This window comes from Gymnoscopelus braueri (genome assembly GCF_963280865.1).
Source record: "Gymnoscopelus braueri genome assembly, chromosome: 10".
Taxonomy (NCBI): Eukaryota; Metazoa; Chordata; class Actinopteri; order Myctophiformes; family Myctophidae; genus Gymnoscopelus; species Gymnoscopelus braueri.
The window spans coordinates 41,243,811-41,263,548 of record NC_137611.1 but is presented as its reverse complement, the minus strand read 5'-3'; the positions used below and the strand labels follow the sequence as shown (position 1 = coordinate 41,263,548).

At 42.9% G+C, this 19,738-nt stretch overlaps 1 protein-coding gene across 3 annotated transcripts in view; it reads left to right on the top strand.

Annotated features, from left to right (window-relative positions):
• Positions 1–18,679, top strand: part of LOC308093846 (neuropilin-1a-like) — a 79,606-nt gene extending 60,927 nt beyond the window's left edge. For 2 of the 3 annotated variants that reach the window (XM_080440222.1, XM_080440221.1), the window contains exons 9-18: positions 1,319–1,494; positions 2,262–2,417; positions 6,523–6,667; positions 9,681–9,869; positions 10,360–10,401; positions 11,931–12,071; positions 13,046–13,413; positions 14,107–14,203; positions 14,375–14,419; positions 15,023–18,679. In XM_080440222.1, coding sequence (XP_080296348.1) covers positions 1,319–1,494; positions 2,262–2,417; positions 6,523–6,667; positions 9,681–9,869; positions 10,360–10,401; positions 11,931–12,071; positions 13,046–13,413; positions 14,107–14,203; positions 14,375–14,419; positions 15,023–15,288 — 1,625 coding nt within the window. In that variant the 3' untranslated portion in view covers positions 15,289–18,679. The remainder of the gene's footprint in view (positions 1–1,318; positions 1,495–2,261; positions 2,418–6,522; positions 6,668–9,680; positions 9,870–10,359; positions 10,402–11,930; positions 12,072–13,045; positions 13,414–14,106; positions 14,204–14,374; positions 14,420–15,022) is intronic. The other variant, XM_080440223.1, reaches the window with a different exon arrangement.
• The last annotated feature ends 1,059 nt before the right edge of the window (positions 18,680–19,738 follow it).

Sequence of the window (19,738 nt, the reverse complement as noted above, 5' to 3'; positions counted from 1 at the left end):
ACACACACACACACACACACACACACACACACACACACACTCACACTCACACTCACACTCACACTCACACTGACACTCACACACTCACTCACTCTCTCTCACTCTCCTAGCTAGTGTAGCTAGTGGTGATAGTTAAGGTTAGGGTCAAAGGTTAGGGAATTGATGTAGTCAATGGAAATCAGTTGACAGTCCTCACAAGTATAGCACTGCAGGCATGCGTGTGAGCGCATGCATGTGGAATTTACAATCTACTATAGGTACTCAAAGTGTCTCTTGTTTTCCTCTCTCTCTCTCTCTCTCTCTCTCTCTCTCTCTCTCTCTCTCTCTCTCTCTCTCTCTCTCTCACTCACTCACACACACACACACACACACACACACACACACACACACACACACACACACACACACAGGGGGGGGGGGGCGGGGGGGCTAGTAAGTAGTTGTAAAAGCTGATTACAGCGTAGTTCACACTGTGTAGGAATTCACCTCTCCGGGAACCTCTCTCTTAAACATCACATGTGGCTCTGGAGCTCTTGTTTGTTAAACCGTGCATTGCTTTGAAAAAGAAATGCAAATCCCACGCCAGAGAGACAATTGTTTCCCTCTGGATTTATTAGATTTAGCCCCGTCTCTTGGATATTAGATTTAGCAATAAACGTGTGATAAACAGTGCCATTACTTGTGCTTGTTTTCGAGGAATCCGAACAAAAAAGGCTCCTAAAGCATCCATTCATCCTGCCATTCGCTACGTCTCCGCACGTCAAATGAGGTTATGTTTATTTATGGGGCGCTTGAAAGAAAACGTCCGTCACTGCGTGCTCGGACCCAACAAATCCAATTAATGTGTGTGTGTGAGTGTGTGTGAGTGTGTGTGCGTGCGTGCGTGCGTGCGTGCGTGCGTGCGTGCGTGCGTGCGTGCGTGCGTGCGTGCGTGCGTGCGTGCGTGCGTGCGTGCGTGCGTGCGTGCGTGCGTGTGTCGTTGTTGTTGTTGTCATTTAGTGTAATTTATTGTCGTTTAGTATTCACCCTAATCTCTCGAATTTCTCCAAAACAGCTTGCAGAGGCAAAACAAATACAGATTTTCAGTGTCTTGCTGAAGGGAACATCAACAGGACACATGTGGCTGTGGCTGTGGCGGGGATTGAACTTGTGACCCTTTCAGTTACAGGACACCATTGCTAATGTATTTTCCACCCTGCCCCCCCCTCCATCTTACCTTTCCTTCTCTCTCTCTCTCTCTCTCTCTCTCTCTCTCTCTCTCTCTCATATCTACTTTCCTGTCTCTCTCCCTTCCTCGCTCTCTCTCTCTCTCTAACAGACTATCCATGTTCGGGGATGCTGGGTATGGTGTCAGGTCAGGTCTCAGATGCCCAGATCAGTGCCTCATCCCACGCAGACCGAGGCTGGGTGGCTGAGAATGCTCGTCTGCTGACCGGGCGGTCGGGATGGACCCAGCAACAAACCAAACAACCCTTCAGGAACGAGTGGCTTCAGGTACGCTCATGGTTTTCCGACTGGGAATAAGAAATGGACAAAAACTAAACAGTTTCGTTTTTTTGTTTGTTGCATTTTGTTGAGAACAAAATGATAAATACAAACAACAATACATGTCAAAAAAACTGTCAGGAAGCAGCTTTCATTCACAATGGTTCAGTGTCCATTCCAGGTCGTTTGCGGTGCTGTCGCAATGTACAGCCAAGACTCCTTTCATCTGCTTTGGATATCTGGCGGACTGGGATGCTTTGTTGGAGTTTTCTCCAATAAAACAATCTGTTCCCTGTATACTTTGGTCTTTGTTTGCCCAATTGACCTTTTTTCTGTTCACTGAGAATATTTATATTCCAAATATACTGTATCAGTCAACTCTTTTGTTCCTAATCATCCCTACTGATTATCAATGAGTGAGTGAGTGAGTGAGTGAGTGAGTGAGTGACTGAGTGACTGAGTGGTCGGTCGGTCGGTCGGTCAATCAATCAACTAACCCAGTGGTTCCCAAACTTTTTAGCTTGAGACCAAAAAGAGAAACCAAACTAGACCCAAACTAGTGAAAAGAGCAGATCTATAAGTTCATAACGCATTGTAGATCGGCTATTTTCATTACTTCTTAAATATTTGTTTTCTAATTTATGGATTATTATATTTTTATTTTGCATTTTTGGGGGAATTATTTTTCATAAAATAGGAAACAAAAAATAAAGGGATATTTACACGTGACCCATAAAAATGCACTAACCAACCAACCTCAATCCTCTTCTGCCCAGGTGGACCTGGGGTTGGACAAGCTGGTGAGCGGCGTGGTGATCCAGGGAGGGAAGCACCGTGACAGGAATGTCTTCATGAGGAGGTTCAAGGTCGGCCACAGTCTGGACGGAGACAAGTGGACCATGGTGAAGGAGGACAACACCACCAAGCCTAAGGTGGGCTGCAGTTGTTGTTTTTAAGGTTATTTTTAAACGATCAGTTGACAGGAACGACGGTTTAGAGACATGTGACTCACAACATCGTGACCAGTTTACATCCACGTGGTTTTACAATATGGTCCTTTACCAACAAAGGAATACATGGGCCGTCCACAGCCAGTCTGATAACTATGTGGACAACTATAATGATAATGATGGGAGCATCCACACTGATGAAAGACAAAGTTCTGTAAACATGTTGATTGTGAGTGATTTTATGAACAAGACGCCCTTTAAATCCTGATGGATTTTAATCGGCTGTCAGTGTTACTATCGTTCATCAAATCTCTCTGAAAGTGATCCCAATAATATCGTTAGTGTTGTTGTCATTAAAGTTGTGGTGTGGACTCTGTCTAGCCTGGCATTGGCCAGACTGATAACGTGGATTCACTCTGATGTTCCTCCCCGGTATCAGTCTGGACTTCAGCCCATAGGGAGCGAGTATGAGAAATCAGAAAATGATTTTGATGCTTTTCACTGTTGTACGGACAGCCTTTGAAACACAGTCACTGATTGGCCCGATCATTTTCTGTTTTCTCATACTCGCTCCCTATGGGCCGAAGTCCAGACTGATACCGTGGAGGAAAGTGAGGCTAGACTCTGCCATCCACTTGAGTTAGAACAATCTTTAAAACAACATATTTATAGTTATCCTTCTACTTATCATTCTTGGTGTCATCCCCAACTGAGCGTGTAGGGGGTGGGATTGGGGGTTCGTGTCAGCGGCAGAAGAGTTGGCACAAGGGATTTGTATGAGTTAATTTAAGGTTAGAGCAGCGGTTGTTTAGGTAGTAGCAGATAAGGCAACAAATGCTTTTAACAGATATTAAAGGTATTGTGAACAGCAACTGGATCCTACGTTTAAATCGGAAGCTACAGAAAGTACAATGATGAATTTTGGACAAATATATATTCTTAGTACAGTATGTCTAAAGATACGTCTTAATGTTTGGGTTAAGTAAAGCTTTTGAAAATGGTTGTAGGGAAAAGACAGTGGATTACTGACTTCTGAGATATGAGAATGTAACTGCTTGATATCACCACATCAGGCTTACAATGTCAAGTTCACTTCTCTCCCGGAAACATTGTCCAAGCCCTGTTTCAAATCACATTCTGCTATCCTGCATGAAATGGTTTTGAAAATGGTTGTATATAAGTGGGTATAAAACAGGGGAGTATACGACTTTTGAGATATGAAAATGTGACTGCTTGATATCACCACATCAGGCTTACAATGTCAAGTTCACTTCTCTCTCCCGGAAACATTGTCCAAGCCCTGTTTCAAATCACTATCTGCTATCCTGAACAGTGTCATCCCCCCCCCTCTCTCTCTCTCTCTCTCTCTCTCTCTCTCTCTCTCTCTCTCTCTCTCTCTCTCTCTCTCTCTCTCTCTCTCTTAAATCTCACAATCCTGTCCATGTCTTCCCTCTCATTGGGTGGCAGGCAGCGCAGGTCAATGCCGATCAATGACAACTGAATTATGGGAGTGGCAGATAGCAGGCTGTTGACAGGAGAGACAGCGCACACTTCCTGCAGTGTCAGGATGTTATCGAACATGCACAAAAGCCATTCATGGATTGCAATGTATTGCGCCGCCGTAAATCAGGCTACTGTTATGTAAATATCAGGTGGTGATTCATAAGAAATTGCTGGATGCTTTTAGCCAAAGCATCAATGTCCACAGACGGTAAATTGTCAGTACGGGTGGATACCCCCAACCATAGCAAGGCTAGTACCATGTTTCACACAATACCAGACTTAATTTAATAAGGTCTCAGTGATTTCTTATCTCATTCTATGGTTACACATGTTGGAAATCTCTCTAGATAAGAGTATTAACGAACTGCCTAATATAGAAATAAAACGTACAGACCCCGGTGGTAATAGTGCGATGGGATAAGCTTTTGCTGTGTACATATTATGACTGCTTTCAAACCGTCTATAACCAGCTGCGCTGTACTGTAGGTTTTGCATTCACACTGCGTGTGAGGTCCTGCTGTCCTCATGTGCCATGCACACTATGCAACTCTGTAAGTTGTAAATATGCTCAAGGATGCCACCAAAGACTATTGTATTTATTGTAGTTGGTGAATGAAGTGACATTGCTGATTCTGATTATGACCAGATTCCTCTATGCGTTCCATATGTGAGTAAAAGCGGAATTACAAATGCATTAGTTTTTAAACCACTTGACAACGAGGCAGGCGTGCTGACAGTGAGGCCTTGATGCTCGTGAGGCACGCCCAAAGCGAGTCACCAGGCGAGCAAGTGTGCCCACGTTGGGAGCAGCCGGCGGCCTCGCGCTTCGAAGAGCGCACTGTCCGAAGTTAGCAAGCCGCGTGGTGGACGGAATAGTTTTTCATGTGAACCAAAGCTATAGTGCTCCCTCCTCTGTCCCTCGGTGCGTCTCCGCAGGAGGTCGAAAAGGGTTTTGAGCTCAAATCCAGTGGAAATCGTTTACACGCATCTGGAACGCATGTAAGCCATTTCCACCGGAGTTGAGCTCAAAACTCCAAACAGACGGACAGACAGACAGAGGGTTAGCTGCAGGACCCCTGCTGAATCCCTGCAGATAGAGATCTACAATCCCCTTTATCCTCTCTCTCTCTCTCTCTCTCTCTCTCTCTCTCTCTCTCTCTCTCTCTCTCTCTCTCTCTCTCTCTCTCTCTCTCTCTCTCTCTCTCGTGTTCTCTCAGTTATTTCCTGTCTTTTTTTATGAAGCCGCTTTGCTCTCTTCAAAAGACACGACAGGAAGGTTCGGGTCTGAGACCTTGGTGTTTGTTTCTTCTACATACTGTACGTGCGACCTCATGCACACGTGTACTGTACTGTATGTGTACGTGCACTCACACAAACACAACCATGTACTGTGCACATGCAAACGGCACATGTATGGCCACATACATGTGCATGTGTTTGAGCTCTCACACATACACAGGCAGCACACATAAGAGTGAATGCGTGCGAGAGGCACGTGTAAGACATATACATAGACAAATGTACAAACATACAGTAGTTGCATGTGTGTGTGTGCGCCCGTGCACAGACACACACATGCAAGAAATATTACTTAAAATATGTGTCCACAGTACCACACCAGGGTAGCTCTTTGAACAAAACCTTCTCCGGTCTCCCGTTAGAGTGTCTGGTGTCTAGTCGCCGGGCTCCCAGTGTGTGCATAACCAGTTTCATCTGGGCTACTGCTTCTATCTGTGAACTATGAAAGGCTGCGCCCTGGTTTGGATTTCCCGGACCTTCATCTGGGTTTCCTCTGTTTCATTTTGTTTAGCTCTCTTATCAACTGCTGTATCATTAGAAACAGATCTTGACATTTTTTTTTTATTTGTTGTATATTCTTGTTTTATCCTACTCTGGTCCCAGATGGTCTGGGTTTTGTTTGAGTGTCAAAAGATGAGATTATGAAAAGAATGTGTTTGAAATTCATGGTTGTCACCTTTCCTGTGACTTCTTTTTGAATGTCCACATGTGGCAAACTCATACCATGCATTATGCACTTAACCCTGAGCATCATTTGTACATTCTATTGAGCTCTGATTGGACTTAAAGCTGAGCTGTGAATTCAACCTTGAAAGTACAAAAACTGACCGATCTTTACACTTTCGAAGTTAAATTGGACACTGGATTGTACTGTGTGCTATAGCCTTAGGCTTGAATCCCACCAGAGCATTCTCCCCTGTGTTTCAAAAACATTCTCTTCCGCTCTGATTCAATAAAGGGGGAAGAAGAAATAATAAGAAAAACGACTGCAGTTATAAAATAGAGGCTGTGTCTTGTAGCTTTTTACTGAGCCTCTTCTTCTCCATTCTTCTTCATCTAGAACCGGTTCAAACACCAGTTATTCCATTGTGAGACACCATGTAATAAAATTATCTCTCCGGTGGAAGTCTCTAATAGGCTAATTAGGAGTCTGATAGACTCATAGAATATAATTAAGTCACAGAGACAAACACAGTTAAACCCTGACCTGTCTCCCTCTCCCTCCCCCTCTTTCTCCCCCCCCCTCTCTCTCTCTCTCTCTCTCTCTGTCTCTTGTCTTTCTCAGATCTTCATAGGGAACCAGAATCACGACACCCCAGAGTTGAGGTCCCTGGGCTCGCTGCTAACTCGTTTCGTCAGGATCTACCCAGAGAGGGCTACTAACGAGGGCCTGGGTCTGAGGCTGGAGCTGCTGGGGTGTGAAGTGGAGGGTGAGTGGAACCATGTTACCTCTCACTGTAACGTTTCACCTACTTTAGATTATCTTGATGAACCACCCTAGCCATCTACAAGTCCACAACGTGTCGCAACGAGACAGTCATTAGCCTGGACGTAAGGCCAAGGTCCCTGAAAATGTGTAGCCTGGTTCCAGACAAATCTGCCATTGCAAAAAAAAATTGCCCTTGGCAGAGCAGATTAGGTCTGGCTCCTCTCAATAGAGACTGGATTTCTCTCCCTCCGAAGTTGTGAGGGACCAATAAGGGTCCAGTATGCAAATATGGGGCGGGTTTATCGCCAGAGGCATTTTTTTTATTTGCCCCTTAGAAATGCAGGTTCCTCACAGAGATTCCAGACTAATATCTACGCAGTGATATTAGTCTGGCCATGCCAGGCTAGAAAATGTGTACGTGTGACCAGAACCCCAACAGAGGCCATCATTGCGATTGTTATTTAATTCCTGTTATTCCTATTTTACCGTATTTTATGATTTAATCATATTTGATTTGATTCGTATTGTTATCCACACTGTTAAGGAAGCTCAAAGAATGTCACTCACTGCCAACAATGGTGCTACCAGCTGTATGCGTGTATGTGACTATAAATACCTTGAGTCCCTACCCAGGATTACCTGGCTTAAGAAAAAAGATAAAAAGTGGGGGGAAAAGAAGCTTAAATCCAGAGAAAGCACTCAGTCACTGTATAATAAAACACACTAGTCAAATATATAGAGGCATAAGTCTGCTATAACAATGGACTAATCTAGAAACAACTCAGAACCTAAGCTGATAGATAATAAACCTATTTCGGACAAGCCCCCAGTAATATTGAGGGCTTGACATATTGGGGCCCTATGACATATTATGCCATAGGGCAACTGTGTGTGTGTGTGTGTGTGTGTGTGTGTGTGTGTGTGTGTGTGTGTGTGTGTGTGTGTGTGTGTGTGTGTGTGTGTGTGTGTGTGTGTGTGTGTGTGTGTGTGTGTGTGTGTGTGTGTGTGTGTGTGTGAGAGTGAGGGGGGGTCTGGTATGGATATCCGGTTGCCCTGTAGGGAGACTGATAAAGATCAGCTAAAACACAGCACTTTGGAGGAGAGGAGAGGAGAGGAGAGGAGAGGAGAGGAGAGGAGAGGAGAGGAGAGGAGAGGGGAGCTAGGGGGGGAGGGGGAGGAGGGGAGAGAATGGCAAGAAGAAAGGAGAGGAGAGAATGTGTGGCACACGCTCCAACTTCTCTTATCTGTTCCAGATCAATAGTGTTTCACTTAAAAAGGGAGGGAGCGGAGAGCATGCACACACACACACACACACACACACACACACACACACACACACACACACACACACACACACACACACACACACACACACACACACACACACACACACACACACACACACACACACACACACACACACACACACGCATGTACGCACACAGGCACACACAAAAACAGTCAACCACTTCAAACAGGCTTGTCACAGCAGCAATTAACACACACACACTGAATACATGCAAAAACACTCACAAATATCGCGCACACGCGCGCACACACACACACACACATACTACATATTAACATATTACGTGCATTAATGCATGCTCGCACACACGCCACACACATCTTACATACAGTACTAAACACACATATACACACAGTATCATAGCCTACATACACACACATACAGTACATGTACAACATTCACATGCACCCACACACACTGCTGTCCAACTGTCTCACACACAAATGTGCACATCCTCTAGCAATCATGTCCAATTATCTGGTACCTTGGCGTTGGCTGAGAGCTCCTGTCTGAGCTTGATTAATGTACATAACGGCTTGCCTTTGATCTCAAGGGCTCTTGACAGCTAAATGCTCAAATGAGCACATTTTAAAGTATCAAAGCATCAAAAAGTATCAAAGTTAATATAAAGAAAACACTATGAAAGCACATAAGCACAGGGTTGCATTAGGAGGTTATCATCACTTTACTGTTAGTGTGTTCTGAAGTAATGCATCTCTGATGCTCAACAGAATGTATGATTCTTCCTTTAATTAAGATAAGAACACTGTATTCTTTCTGTTGCTTAATCAGTCAGTTTATTAATAGAAAAACATCAAGACAGATTAATATTTGATGCTAATGGTACCAAGCCTATCTCATATACAGATGATACTAACATTAAGTATGGAGTAGTAGTACTTGCTTATACAATGTGCACTACTGCACAAGAATTTTACTCTTGTATACATGTACGTGGGATGTAACAATAAAATCTTGAATCTCAAATCTTGAAACAGTTCAACCAGGAAGGAACATTAAAGACCGGATAGATGCAGCTGAACAAAAAAACTAAACTATGATAATAATTCTAAAAACTACTTACTTTTTCAGCAAGAAAAATAACAGGCTGCTTAAATTATTTTGATATTCTAGCCCACAGTGGCAGGTTGCCAACCAGTGTTGAAATAGTCTTATACATTCTAAAATCTCTGCTCTAAGAAGGTAATTTGAGTGGTGAATGTTTGAATCTACTCGCCATTGTGGCTATTGACACACATGCGACAGCAGTGACATTTGTATTGTCTCCGTCTCCCCCAGTGTTTATCTATGGCACCCAGCTATCAGTACCAACCTACCCTCCATCCCTAGTGGCTCAGGTTACTGGAATACCACATCCCATGTAGACCAGGGGCTCTGGGGTCCGCAAGTGTCATGGTGTCACAGTCGTTTGTGTGTAAAAGCAAACAAACATGGATGTATCTTAATCCAATCAGGAACGTTAGTTCAGCTTGAGACTGGGAAGCACTTCCTGGTTTCACAATTTCCTGTTATATTGTAACCCTTTCATTCTTTCTTTCTGATTTTTTTTTCTATTCATCTGTATATCTACATAATATCGATAGTCCTCGTGATCTATTGAAAGATATACTACTATGTTTTCGTGTATTGAGGTGTTTATTGTATCTCATTTGTTGGACAATAACATTATTCTTCTCCTCCCCAGAGCCCACAACCCTCCCTCCCCCCACCACGCCCCTCGCCACCACCCTGCCCATGACTACGTTTGGTGCCACCACCACTGCACCCGTGACTATTCCTGGTACGACCCCCGCTGCTACGGAGTGTGAGGTGGGACAAGAGGACTGTCCCAGTGAGACACACGACACACCTATGGACTACGAGACATTCACAGGTACACAGTGGAATCCTGAGTGTTTACAGGTTTATTTGGTTATATTTGGTCAGTCTCAGTTACAAATGGATAAAATAACACTGTCTCTCTCTCTATCTATCCCTATCTCTCTCTATCTCTCTCTCCCCCCCAGCCCTATATTGTTGATCTTGGGTAATGGCAATGTACTGTAACTGCAGTGTTTCATCTTCCTGCTTGAACAGAAAATTTACATCCCGTTTTTTGTCATATCCTCAACATTAGTTTGTCGCTAAACATAAAGTTTGTGTTCCAAAATGTTGGGGGGGGGGGGGTAAACGAAGGCTTTAGAACGAACGCTTAGAATGTTCTCCATTTCTCCAAAATGGAAAGATATTCTCTGCAGTGCAGCAGGATTGCACACGTCACATTATGCTTGCATAGAAAGCTGGGTGCTGGCATCTGTGCGGGTTCAGACCCATTTCCCCTGACCTCTGATCCCTCCCTGACTGTGCCCATCTGTCTCTGGCAGGTGGCACCACCGTGGCAGATCCTGTTATGGACTTCATACCAGGTGAGACCTCCTGACTTATAATCCGACTATTTTGAGAAAGCTGCAATCCAGAACTTATTTTTGTGAATGCAATGTTATTTTAACCAATCTGTATGGTAGAGTGTATGTTAATACAATATAACTAGCACCTCTGCAGTGGTTGGAGGTGGTCTCCCTACTCTTCCATTGAGAAATTTAGACCCTTGTGTAGGAGACATTCAATCTCTTCTTTTCCCCTCTTGCCTCTGTCTGTCTGTCTCTCTTTCTTTCTATCTCTCTCTCTTCATAGATTTAACTTTCTTGTCTTTTCACCACATTGCCACATCAGACTCAGGTTTTAGTTAAGCCAAACCATTTGACGTCCATCTATCAACCCTATGGGTTATCAAACCTTTCATCCTATGTGCTCATTACTGCATCGGGGTCTAAAACTGCCTTTCATCGCCCTCTAGTGGTTCACAAAGGAATGTGTCCTCTAGTACCTTTTGACCATGAAGGCATTGATGGAAAGGCTGAGAGAGAGAGGTAGATAGAGACTGAAGCCTTTGGCACAGTAAAATCCGGACTATTAACTTTAAGTCTCAAATGAACACTCCATTTGACTGTGTTGTCTCAATGAAGCCAGGTCCATGTCCATCTCTGCCTTCTATTAGTCAATCAGGAAACACACGCTCCAGTGTACAGGGAGGTTCTGCATTCATGTGGACAGTGTGGTGAACCACTGCAGTCAGAATACGGCTGCCATGTTTGGAGGCAGGGAGGAAGATGTAGAGGTTGCTTTTTTTAATATAAATTCTGTCTGGGAAGGTTCTTTTTTTTTTCCCCCACAGCCACATCCGTCTGTTATTTGGTGTCACCACGCCCTCCGTGTGGCATGTCACTACACTACTCCACATTCTCTGTCTGTCTGTCTGTCTGTCTGTCTGTCTGTCTGTCTGTCTGTCTGTCTGTCTGTCTGTCTGTCTGTCTGTCTGTCTGTCTGTCTGTCTGTCTGTCTGTCTGTCTGTCTGTCTGTCTGTCTGTCTCTCTCTCTCTCTCTCTCTCTCTCTCTCTCTCTCTCTCTCTCTCTCTCTCTCTCTCTCTCTCTCTCTCTCTCTCTCTCTCTCTCTCTCTCTCCATGTGTGTGTATGTACTTTCCTCCTGAGCCGTTATCTATGGGTGTAATGTACAGGTTAGAGTGATTAACTAAGCTCTGCGGTTTAGAAGGTGTAACAGCAGCAGTCTGTAAAGGGATAATGGTATTGGTTTTTCCTGACCCACGGCCTTCTTTTAGCTCACTACCCTGTGGTTTAAAAACAATGCTCTTGAGAACCTAAATGTAATTGTAAATTGTAACTGAATCCAAGATTTTAAAAAAAACTAGGTTTCTTTAATAACAGTAAACTTTAGTTATACATAGCACTAAATGCTTTACAGCGAAGCAAAATGGATAACATAATACAATTGTAGGCATAAAAAACACAATAAATATAGACATAAAGTGCAAAAGATAAAGCACTAGTCACATTTCTCTGTGAGAATCAATTGATCATCATGTGATCTTTCTCCAGAGTACCTGTGGTTCGCCTGTAACTTCGACTGGTCTTCGTTCTGCGGCTGGACGAGGGAGGGCGGTGATAGCGATGCCGAGTGGCTCATACAGGCCAGTGGCTCTTCAGCCGGCCATAGAGGACCTACTCTAGACCACAAAGGTAAGACCAGTGGCGGTAAAAGTACTGACATTATTAAAATGTACTTGAGTAAAAGTATAAAAGTGTTGGTATAAAAATGTGCTTAAAGTACCAAAAGTAAAAGTACTCATTGGGCAAAAATGTATTAAAACATATTTTGAAAATAGCCGATCTACAAGCTCACAATGCATCGCGACGCATTGTGAGCTTGTAGATCTGTTATTTTCAAATGGCCAAAATATATATAGGGCTGTAGTGTTTTTTGTAATAATTATCCAAATCTAATAATCCAAGTTTTCAAATACTGTAATTGTAGTGGAGTAAAAGTATAATATTTGCCTCTGAGATGTAGTGGAGTAGAAGTAAAAGTACTAAAAATTGGAAATACTGCAGTAAAGTAAAAGTACCTCAAAATTGTACTTAAGTACAATACTTGAGTAAATGTACTTAGTTACTTTACACCACTGGGTTAGACCAACCCTGTTCCAACCCTGTCCTGTCCCGTAACCTGTGTGTCCAGGTTTGATACTGGAAGCAGCATGTGCTTCTGTCACTGTTGAAATGTCCTTTGTGCAAGACGCAGAATGCTTAGCAAGAAGCACTCTGCTCCCTGTACATTGGTGAAATGTGTATCTGCGTCTCAGAGGGGTGTACAGTATGTCAATCTTCTAGCTACAGTATAAGCAAAAGGAGTGCTATAAAAATTTGCACAATAGAATATTGTTGTATATATTGGAAACTCTAACATTTTCTTTGAAACATTTGGTAGGTACTTGATGGCATGTGATCAATGAGTATTCATTCCAATGCAGCAGCATCATATTCATTACATCATATTTATATACCCAATGTCTGTGGCAGAATTGACAAAAAAGGCATAATTATGATACATTCAGGTTGTATCTAAAATCGTATTATGCAACATAATAAACACCAGACATATTAATGAATGCAAGACACTGAATTCATCTCTTGTCTTCCGCTGCCACCCGCAGGTGGGCCGGGGAACTTCATCTACATGCAGCTGACAGACAAGGAAACGGGGAGGAATGAAAACATGGACAATATAAAGGAAGAGGGACAAGTACAAGTACAAGAGGAACTAGTGGTAGACGTGGAGGTGGCACAGGAAGGAGAGAAGAGGGTAGCGCGGCTCGCCAGCCTGCCCATCACGTCCCCGGACGCAGACCTGTGCATGTCCTTCTGGTACCACATGTTCGGGGAGCACGTGGGGACGCTCCACATCAAACAGAGGAAGGTGGAGATGGGCGGAGGCCAGGTGCTGTGGACGGTCAGCGGACACCAGGGCAGCCGGTGGAGGGAGGGCAGAGTCCTACTGCCTCATTCCACCGCCTCCTATCAGGTACAGTTAAAGGTCCTGCTGAGGGTGTGTGTGTGTGCGAGTGCGCGAAGGTGTGTTCAAGCTAAAACAGGGTATGAAGTATCTCTTTAGTAATCATCTTTTGGCTCTTATACAAATACTGTCTGAATGTGCAGGCAGATGCAGATGTATCAGTGCAACACAAAAATAACTACAGCAACAATCAAGCACCCACCATTTTAGATTCACTTAAAATGTATTGCACAAACATCATCACACTGTATTTAATTACATAGAAATAGACAATGCAAAAAAACTACAATAATCAAAAGAATCCATTTTGGTCTATTTCATGTTAACTGTTTGCTGTTTACAGTTTACAGTTTAGGCATTTAGCAGACACTCTTAATCCAGAGCGACTTACAGTAAGCAAGGACACAAGATAATACATCATAATACACATAATACATCAAATGCATAAAAATCAGCATCTGTCTACATAACATGCTATCTAAGTTACATTTTAGCCTTTGCATAATCCTGCAACTGGGTCGTCAAGGCTAGGGCAAGTGCTGTTGTGTGCAGGTGGTGGTAGAGGGAGGTGTTGATGTTAACTGGTTGTTGTTGTGTGCAGGTGGTGGTGGTAGAGGGAGGTGTTGATGTTAACTTGTTGCTGTTGTGTGCAGGTGGTGGTGGAGGGAGGTGTTGATGTTAACTGGGTGTTGTTGTGTGCAGGTGGTGGTGGAGGGTGTTGGAGACAGACATAGTACAGGACACATCGCTGTGGACAACATTCGGATCATGGATGAACTCACCGCTGGGGAGTGCAAAGGTCTGTGTTTTCTCTTTTATTATATTATATTCTGCTCCACTTTACTGGATTTGCATTTGGTTCTATATTATATTCTCCTCTATTTGAGTCCACACTAACGGCTTTATTCTATTCTATTCTATTCTATTCTATTCTATTCTATTCTGCTCAATGATATTCTACTCTGTCTAGATCCAGTAGTTCCTACGTCTCCCCCCACCGAGATCTTAATTCTGCGTACGTATACCTGTTACATATCTCACACACAGTGGTGAAAAAAGTACTCAAATGTTTTACTTAAGTAAAAGTATCAATACTGCAATGTGGAAATACTCTGTTACAAGTAAAAGTCTGCAATTCAAAATTTACTTGAGTAAAAGTACAAAAGTATTGGTATAAAAATGTACCATGAGTAAAAGTACTAAAATGTTTGAAAATAGCAGATCTACAAGCTCACAACGTCGCGACGCGTTGTGAGCTTGTAGATCGGCTATTTTCAAATAGCCTAGGTATAAAACAGAGCTAAAGTGGTTAATGTATATTTTATAATGCAATAATTTATATCTGCAAAGTAACTAGTAACTAAAGTTTTCAAATAATTGTAGTGGAGTAAAAGTACAATATTTGCCTCTGAGATGTAGCGGAGTAGAAGTAAAAGTACTGAAATTGGAAATACTCCAGTAAAGTAAAAGTACCTCAAACTTGTACTTAAGTACAGTACTTGAGTAAATGTACTTAGTTACTTTACACCACTGCCTTTCAGTTCAGCGAAGGAAGGTTCCACACAGCCATGTTCATTCATAGTTCTCCTTTTGTATCTGTATCTGCTTGTCCTTACAGCCATGGACATGGACCCCAGCGAGCTGGGCAGCCCCGGCAACATGCTGAAGACCCTCGACCCCATCCTCATCACCATCATCGCCATGTCGGCGCTGGGCGTCTTCCTGGGCGCCATCTGCGGCGTGGTGCTCTACTGCGCCTGCTCGCAGGGCAGCATGACGGACAGGAACCTGTCGGCCCTCGAGAACTATAACTTTGAGCTGGTGGACGGCGTCAAGCTAAAGAAAGACAAGATGAACGGACAGAGTAACTACTCCGAGGCGTGAGATGGCGCTCAGAGCGGCGAGATGAAGGGGGCGGAGCCTTTTTTTTCTCCCCGACGACACTCCCGACGAGGACATTTACGCGGCCAATCATGAGAAAGGGAGGAAAAGGACCCCGGGGGGAAGAGAGGAGGGGCTTTAAGCTGCCCAATTGGGACAGTGATGCAAAGCAATGGGGACTGAAAAAAAAATGATTGAGCCAAGGTGTTTTCTTTCTCAGGAGCTGCAGTGGAACGGACTTACCTGTAGGGGGCACTGTGTATAAACAAATCTGTACAGCAAAAAAAAAGAAGAGAAAACAACGAAAAGAAAACTAAGGATTATATTTGTTTTGTATGTTTTCTTCGGCGTGCTTTGTTGAGTTCATGTAATCACATGCTGGTGTTGAGACCAATTCAGATGAAAGTATTTATCGTTTGTGTAACTTTTGTTTCTGGCAAGATGAGATTTATTTCAATTTTTCCGTTACCCCCACCTCGGACGTCATTGTTTCACAGGAGAAGCAGAGTGACCGTTGATTTGCTACCCAGATATCTGGCTATTAAGCTAGCCATGGTATGTCCCTGTTGCAGGTGTGAGGCTGTGGGTGTGTGTGGGTTCTCGTGTGCCTGCGAGCATGTATGGCTGCGTGCATGGTCACAGATGCAGTCTGTTTGCATTCGTGTATCTCTACATACATGGAGTGCATGTGTCATTTCCTGTGTGTGTGTGTGTGTGTGTGTGTGTGTGTGTGTGTGTGTGTGTGTGTGTGTGTGTGTGTGTGTGTGTGTGTGTGTGTGTGTGTGTGTGTGTGTGTGTGTGTGTGTGTGTGAGAGATCTACATCTCTGTGTGTGTGTGTGTGTGTGTGTGTGTGTGTGTGTGTGTGTGTGTGTGTGTGTGTGTGTGTGTGTGTGTGTGTGTGTGTGTGTGTGTGTGTGTGTGTGTGTGTGTGTGTGTGTGCGTGCGTGTGTGCCCATCCCAGGGTGTGTCCATCCCAGGGTGAAGGGGGTCATTTCCTCCCTGGCCCGCCCGGTCCATGTGTGGTTCCGAAAGTGCCTTTTTATTTTTTCAGTGTTTCTGTTGCCTTTTGATTCTGCTGGTTGTGTTCTGATCATAGCAGTACGTTGGCGTCGGCTGGCATCACCTCCACGGTTCCTACACACGCCTGGAATGTCTGGGAAAGTATGGAGAATCAATCTGGACATTTCCAGGTCTTTATGGCTAATTTATACTGGACACAAATATTGTTTTTTCAACTGAAAAATGGTGTTGATGTGTAAATGAAGCCTTATAAAGAAGAAAAAAGTTCTTGGAGGTGGGACAAAACAGCTACTGTTCAGCTCTAATGCGCTTATAACTACACGTTGTATGTAGTTGTAGATCTCTCTGTCATTTTCACATATTGTGATATTTTTTGTGGTGAATAATCTTCAACTGTTGCCCAGCCACCATTGTCATGCATCGTAATACCGTCCAAAATCTTCAAGTAATGTATGGGTCTGGGCCTTTCAAAGGCCTGGGAAAAGTGTTATGAAATGAAAAATGCGTAGAGAGCCCGGCACATGACACATCCAACATATTGTACATAGGTTTTAATATATTTGAGCGCCCTTTTTCTATAGAAAAAAAGACACAAGTGCTGCAGCATCCTTTCTAAGTCGGAATGATTTTAAGCACTGCAAATGGGGAGGAATGTTGAGTCACTGGTGAAGAGACAAACCTGGGAGATGGACCATTTTAGCCAACGGTAATATCTTTAAGGATATGACACTTGCACCATGGGAGATTGAGTTTTTGAAGAGGGAGAACATGAGGACTACATTTGCTGCATGCTGAGTTACTGTTTCGGCAGTCTCACGGCAAGCCAGAAGATTAGATAGATATTGCTGGAAGTGATGACGTAAGATGGTGGGTCTGACCACAATAGACTGCTATTTTGAGGATGGAGTTTGTACATTAAATCTATATTGTGCGAAAGGCAAAAGAAAACGTGATATTTTTTACATCTCCACCCCTCTCATGTGAAAGTATGTAATGTGTTTGCTATAATGTCAGCAGCTATACCGTAACAACACTGCTGTGATTTTGGTAATGCTGTTTTAATTTCACGTCTATGTTCTACCTTCCAGACTCCATCACCACAGACATCTGTTTGGTTGGGTCTTTGAGTCAGCTCGACATCAAAGTAACATGGAAGTACTCAGAAATCAATCAATAATTATAATGAATATTCACCATGTTCCACGGTGCTACACTCAAACCTTTTAACCTCGTATTGACTCGTTGTTTAAAGCAATGGTTAAGACTGGGATCAAGTTGTTTGCAGGTTGCTTAACCGGTCTGGGTCTAGAACAGATATGGAAATGTTGTGTGCATCATGTACTGTATGTGTGTGTGCAAATTAGCGATACAGAAAGCAGGCTCTATTAACGAAGCCTGGTCCACTGATCGGAACATAAGCCAGACTTGACAGAAAGCCTGGTGATGTGAGGTTAGGTTGAGGGAATAGTTGCAGTTGGTAGATGGAGTCTAACACCTGTTCAAGCATGCACACCACCAACACGGTTCAATATACCAAGAAGCCCCATTGAACCGTGTGAAGGGCTCTTTGACATGCTGTCATAGGTGTTGAATGTTATCAGAGTTGATGTAGCATTTACGTAGAATCGTTTGAACTGAGCCTCTCAGCCCCGGAAAGGCAACAGTTACACAATCAAATAACGAGTGTCTGACTCAAGCCTAATTTATAATTCGTCTCACGGCGGTTGTCGCTTTCTGAGTTGTTCATTTGAGCAACGATGTCATGCGACAAAGTATAAATTAAGCTCCAGCCTTTGGTATAAGTCTATGTTCTACACAAGTATAACTCAGTTCACAGCTCAGTGTAAAACTGATTGTTCCAGTTTCTCATTCAGATCATTAGCAGGGCTCCTGTCCCTTTAAAGGAGAAGGGATGCTGCAGTGCTGGATGTAAAGAAAAAAAGAAAAAAAAAGAAACACCACAATGTTGCACTGATATATTTAAAAGAAAATACAAATCTATGTGTTTATGGTATTGATTTATGAACAAGAGAGGAAGAAAGAGGGAAGGAAAGGACAGTGTTATTGTGGATTCTTTTAAACTAAAGTTTCAGCTGACACGGTATAACTGAAATGTACAATTTTACGGAGATGTTTTTCATTCTCGAAAAAGCATATTACGGTGTCTCTTGGAAACGTAACACTTTTTATTTACTTGGTAATATCACCTTGTGTTTTTGTACCGTCACTGATGTATGTGCCATTGTTTGTTTTGTTTGTTCATTTTAACTTTGGCTGTTTTTATTTTCTATGACAAGAAAAAGGTTTTATTTTCAATACTGCTTCTGTAATGTTGCTGTTTCAGCTCTAGAATAAAAAGAAAATAAACGGTAAGACAGGAAAAATGGACATTAAAAAGTGATTCAAAAGCAGTGAGGCCTTAAGTGACAAAAATAAATGTTTGTACTTTAACTTTTCTGGTTAAGCATCCAGACCCATCCGTCCCTGTTGTCTCAGACTCTGATCAATGACTACTACATTCCAAAGAATTGGATCAAATAAATGTTCTAATTAAAACAGTTTCTCTTTCTGTTCTTCTTCAGGGGAAGAGGTTTTATTATGCTTTTCAGTTTAGGGGTGCGTGCGTACGTGCTGTGCGCACCAGTGGTGTCAAGTAACTAAGTACATTTAAGCACTGTAGCCTACTTAAGTACAATTTTGAGGTATTTGTACTTTACTTGACTATTTCCAATATCCAATACTTTTACTTCTACTCCAATGCATCTCGAATCCAAATATTGTACTTTTACTCCACTACATTTATTTGAAAACTTTAGTTACTAGTTACTGTGTAGATTTTTATTATTATTACAAAAACATATATATATTATATACATTTCGGCCATTTGAAAATAGCCGCATTGTGAGCAGGTAGATCTGCTATTTTTAAAACATTTGGATACCTACATACAGGGCCTACTCTGTGTGGAGTTTACATGTTCTCCCCGTGTCTCTTAGGGTAGTTAATACCCTCACAAAAACATGTAGTAATCCTGGTCACTATACTGCCTCCCCCTGGTCAGCCGGGGCGCCTGATGGAGGGGATAGTCCGTGAGCCAGGGGGGTTGGTCATTACCATCTGAGGGGAATAATGCTCATAGTGATTTTTGTCAAGGTATGCATGTCTAGAGTTAGAAAATATGTGATAGCCTTGCACCAATGGTAGCTTTATGGGTGCTATCATGCATTTTATGTTATAACACTAGGCGAAAATTACATGGGTCAATATATGAAAACATACTATTAACCCCCCCCCCCAAAAAAAATATACAAAAGGTTTTTCAATTGGTTCTGGTACGTCTAGGCATGCTTAAGAACATACAAAAAAATCTAGGAAATTATATTTCTCGTAAAGCCATCATTTTCAAGATGGCGTCCAATATGACTGCCAGG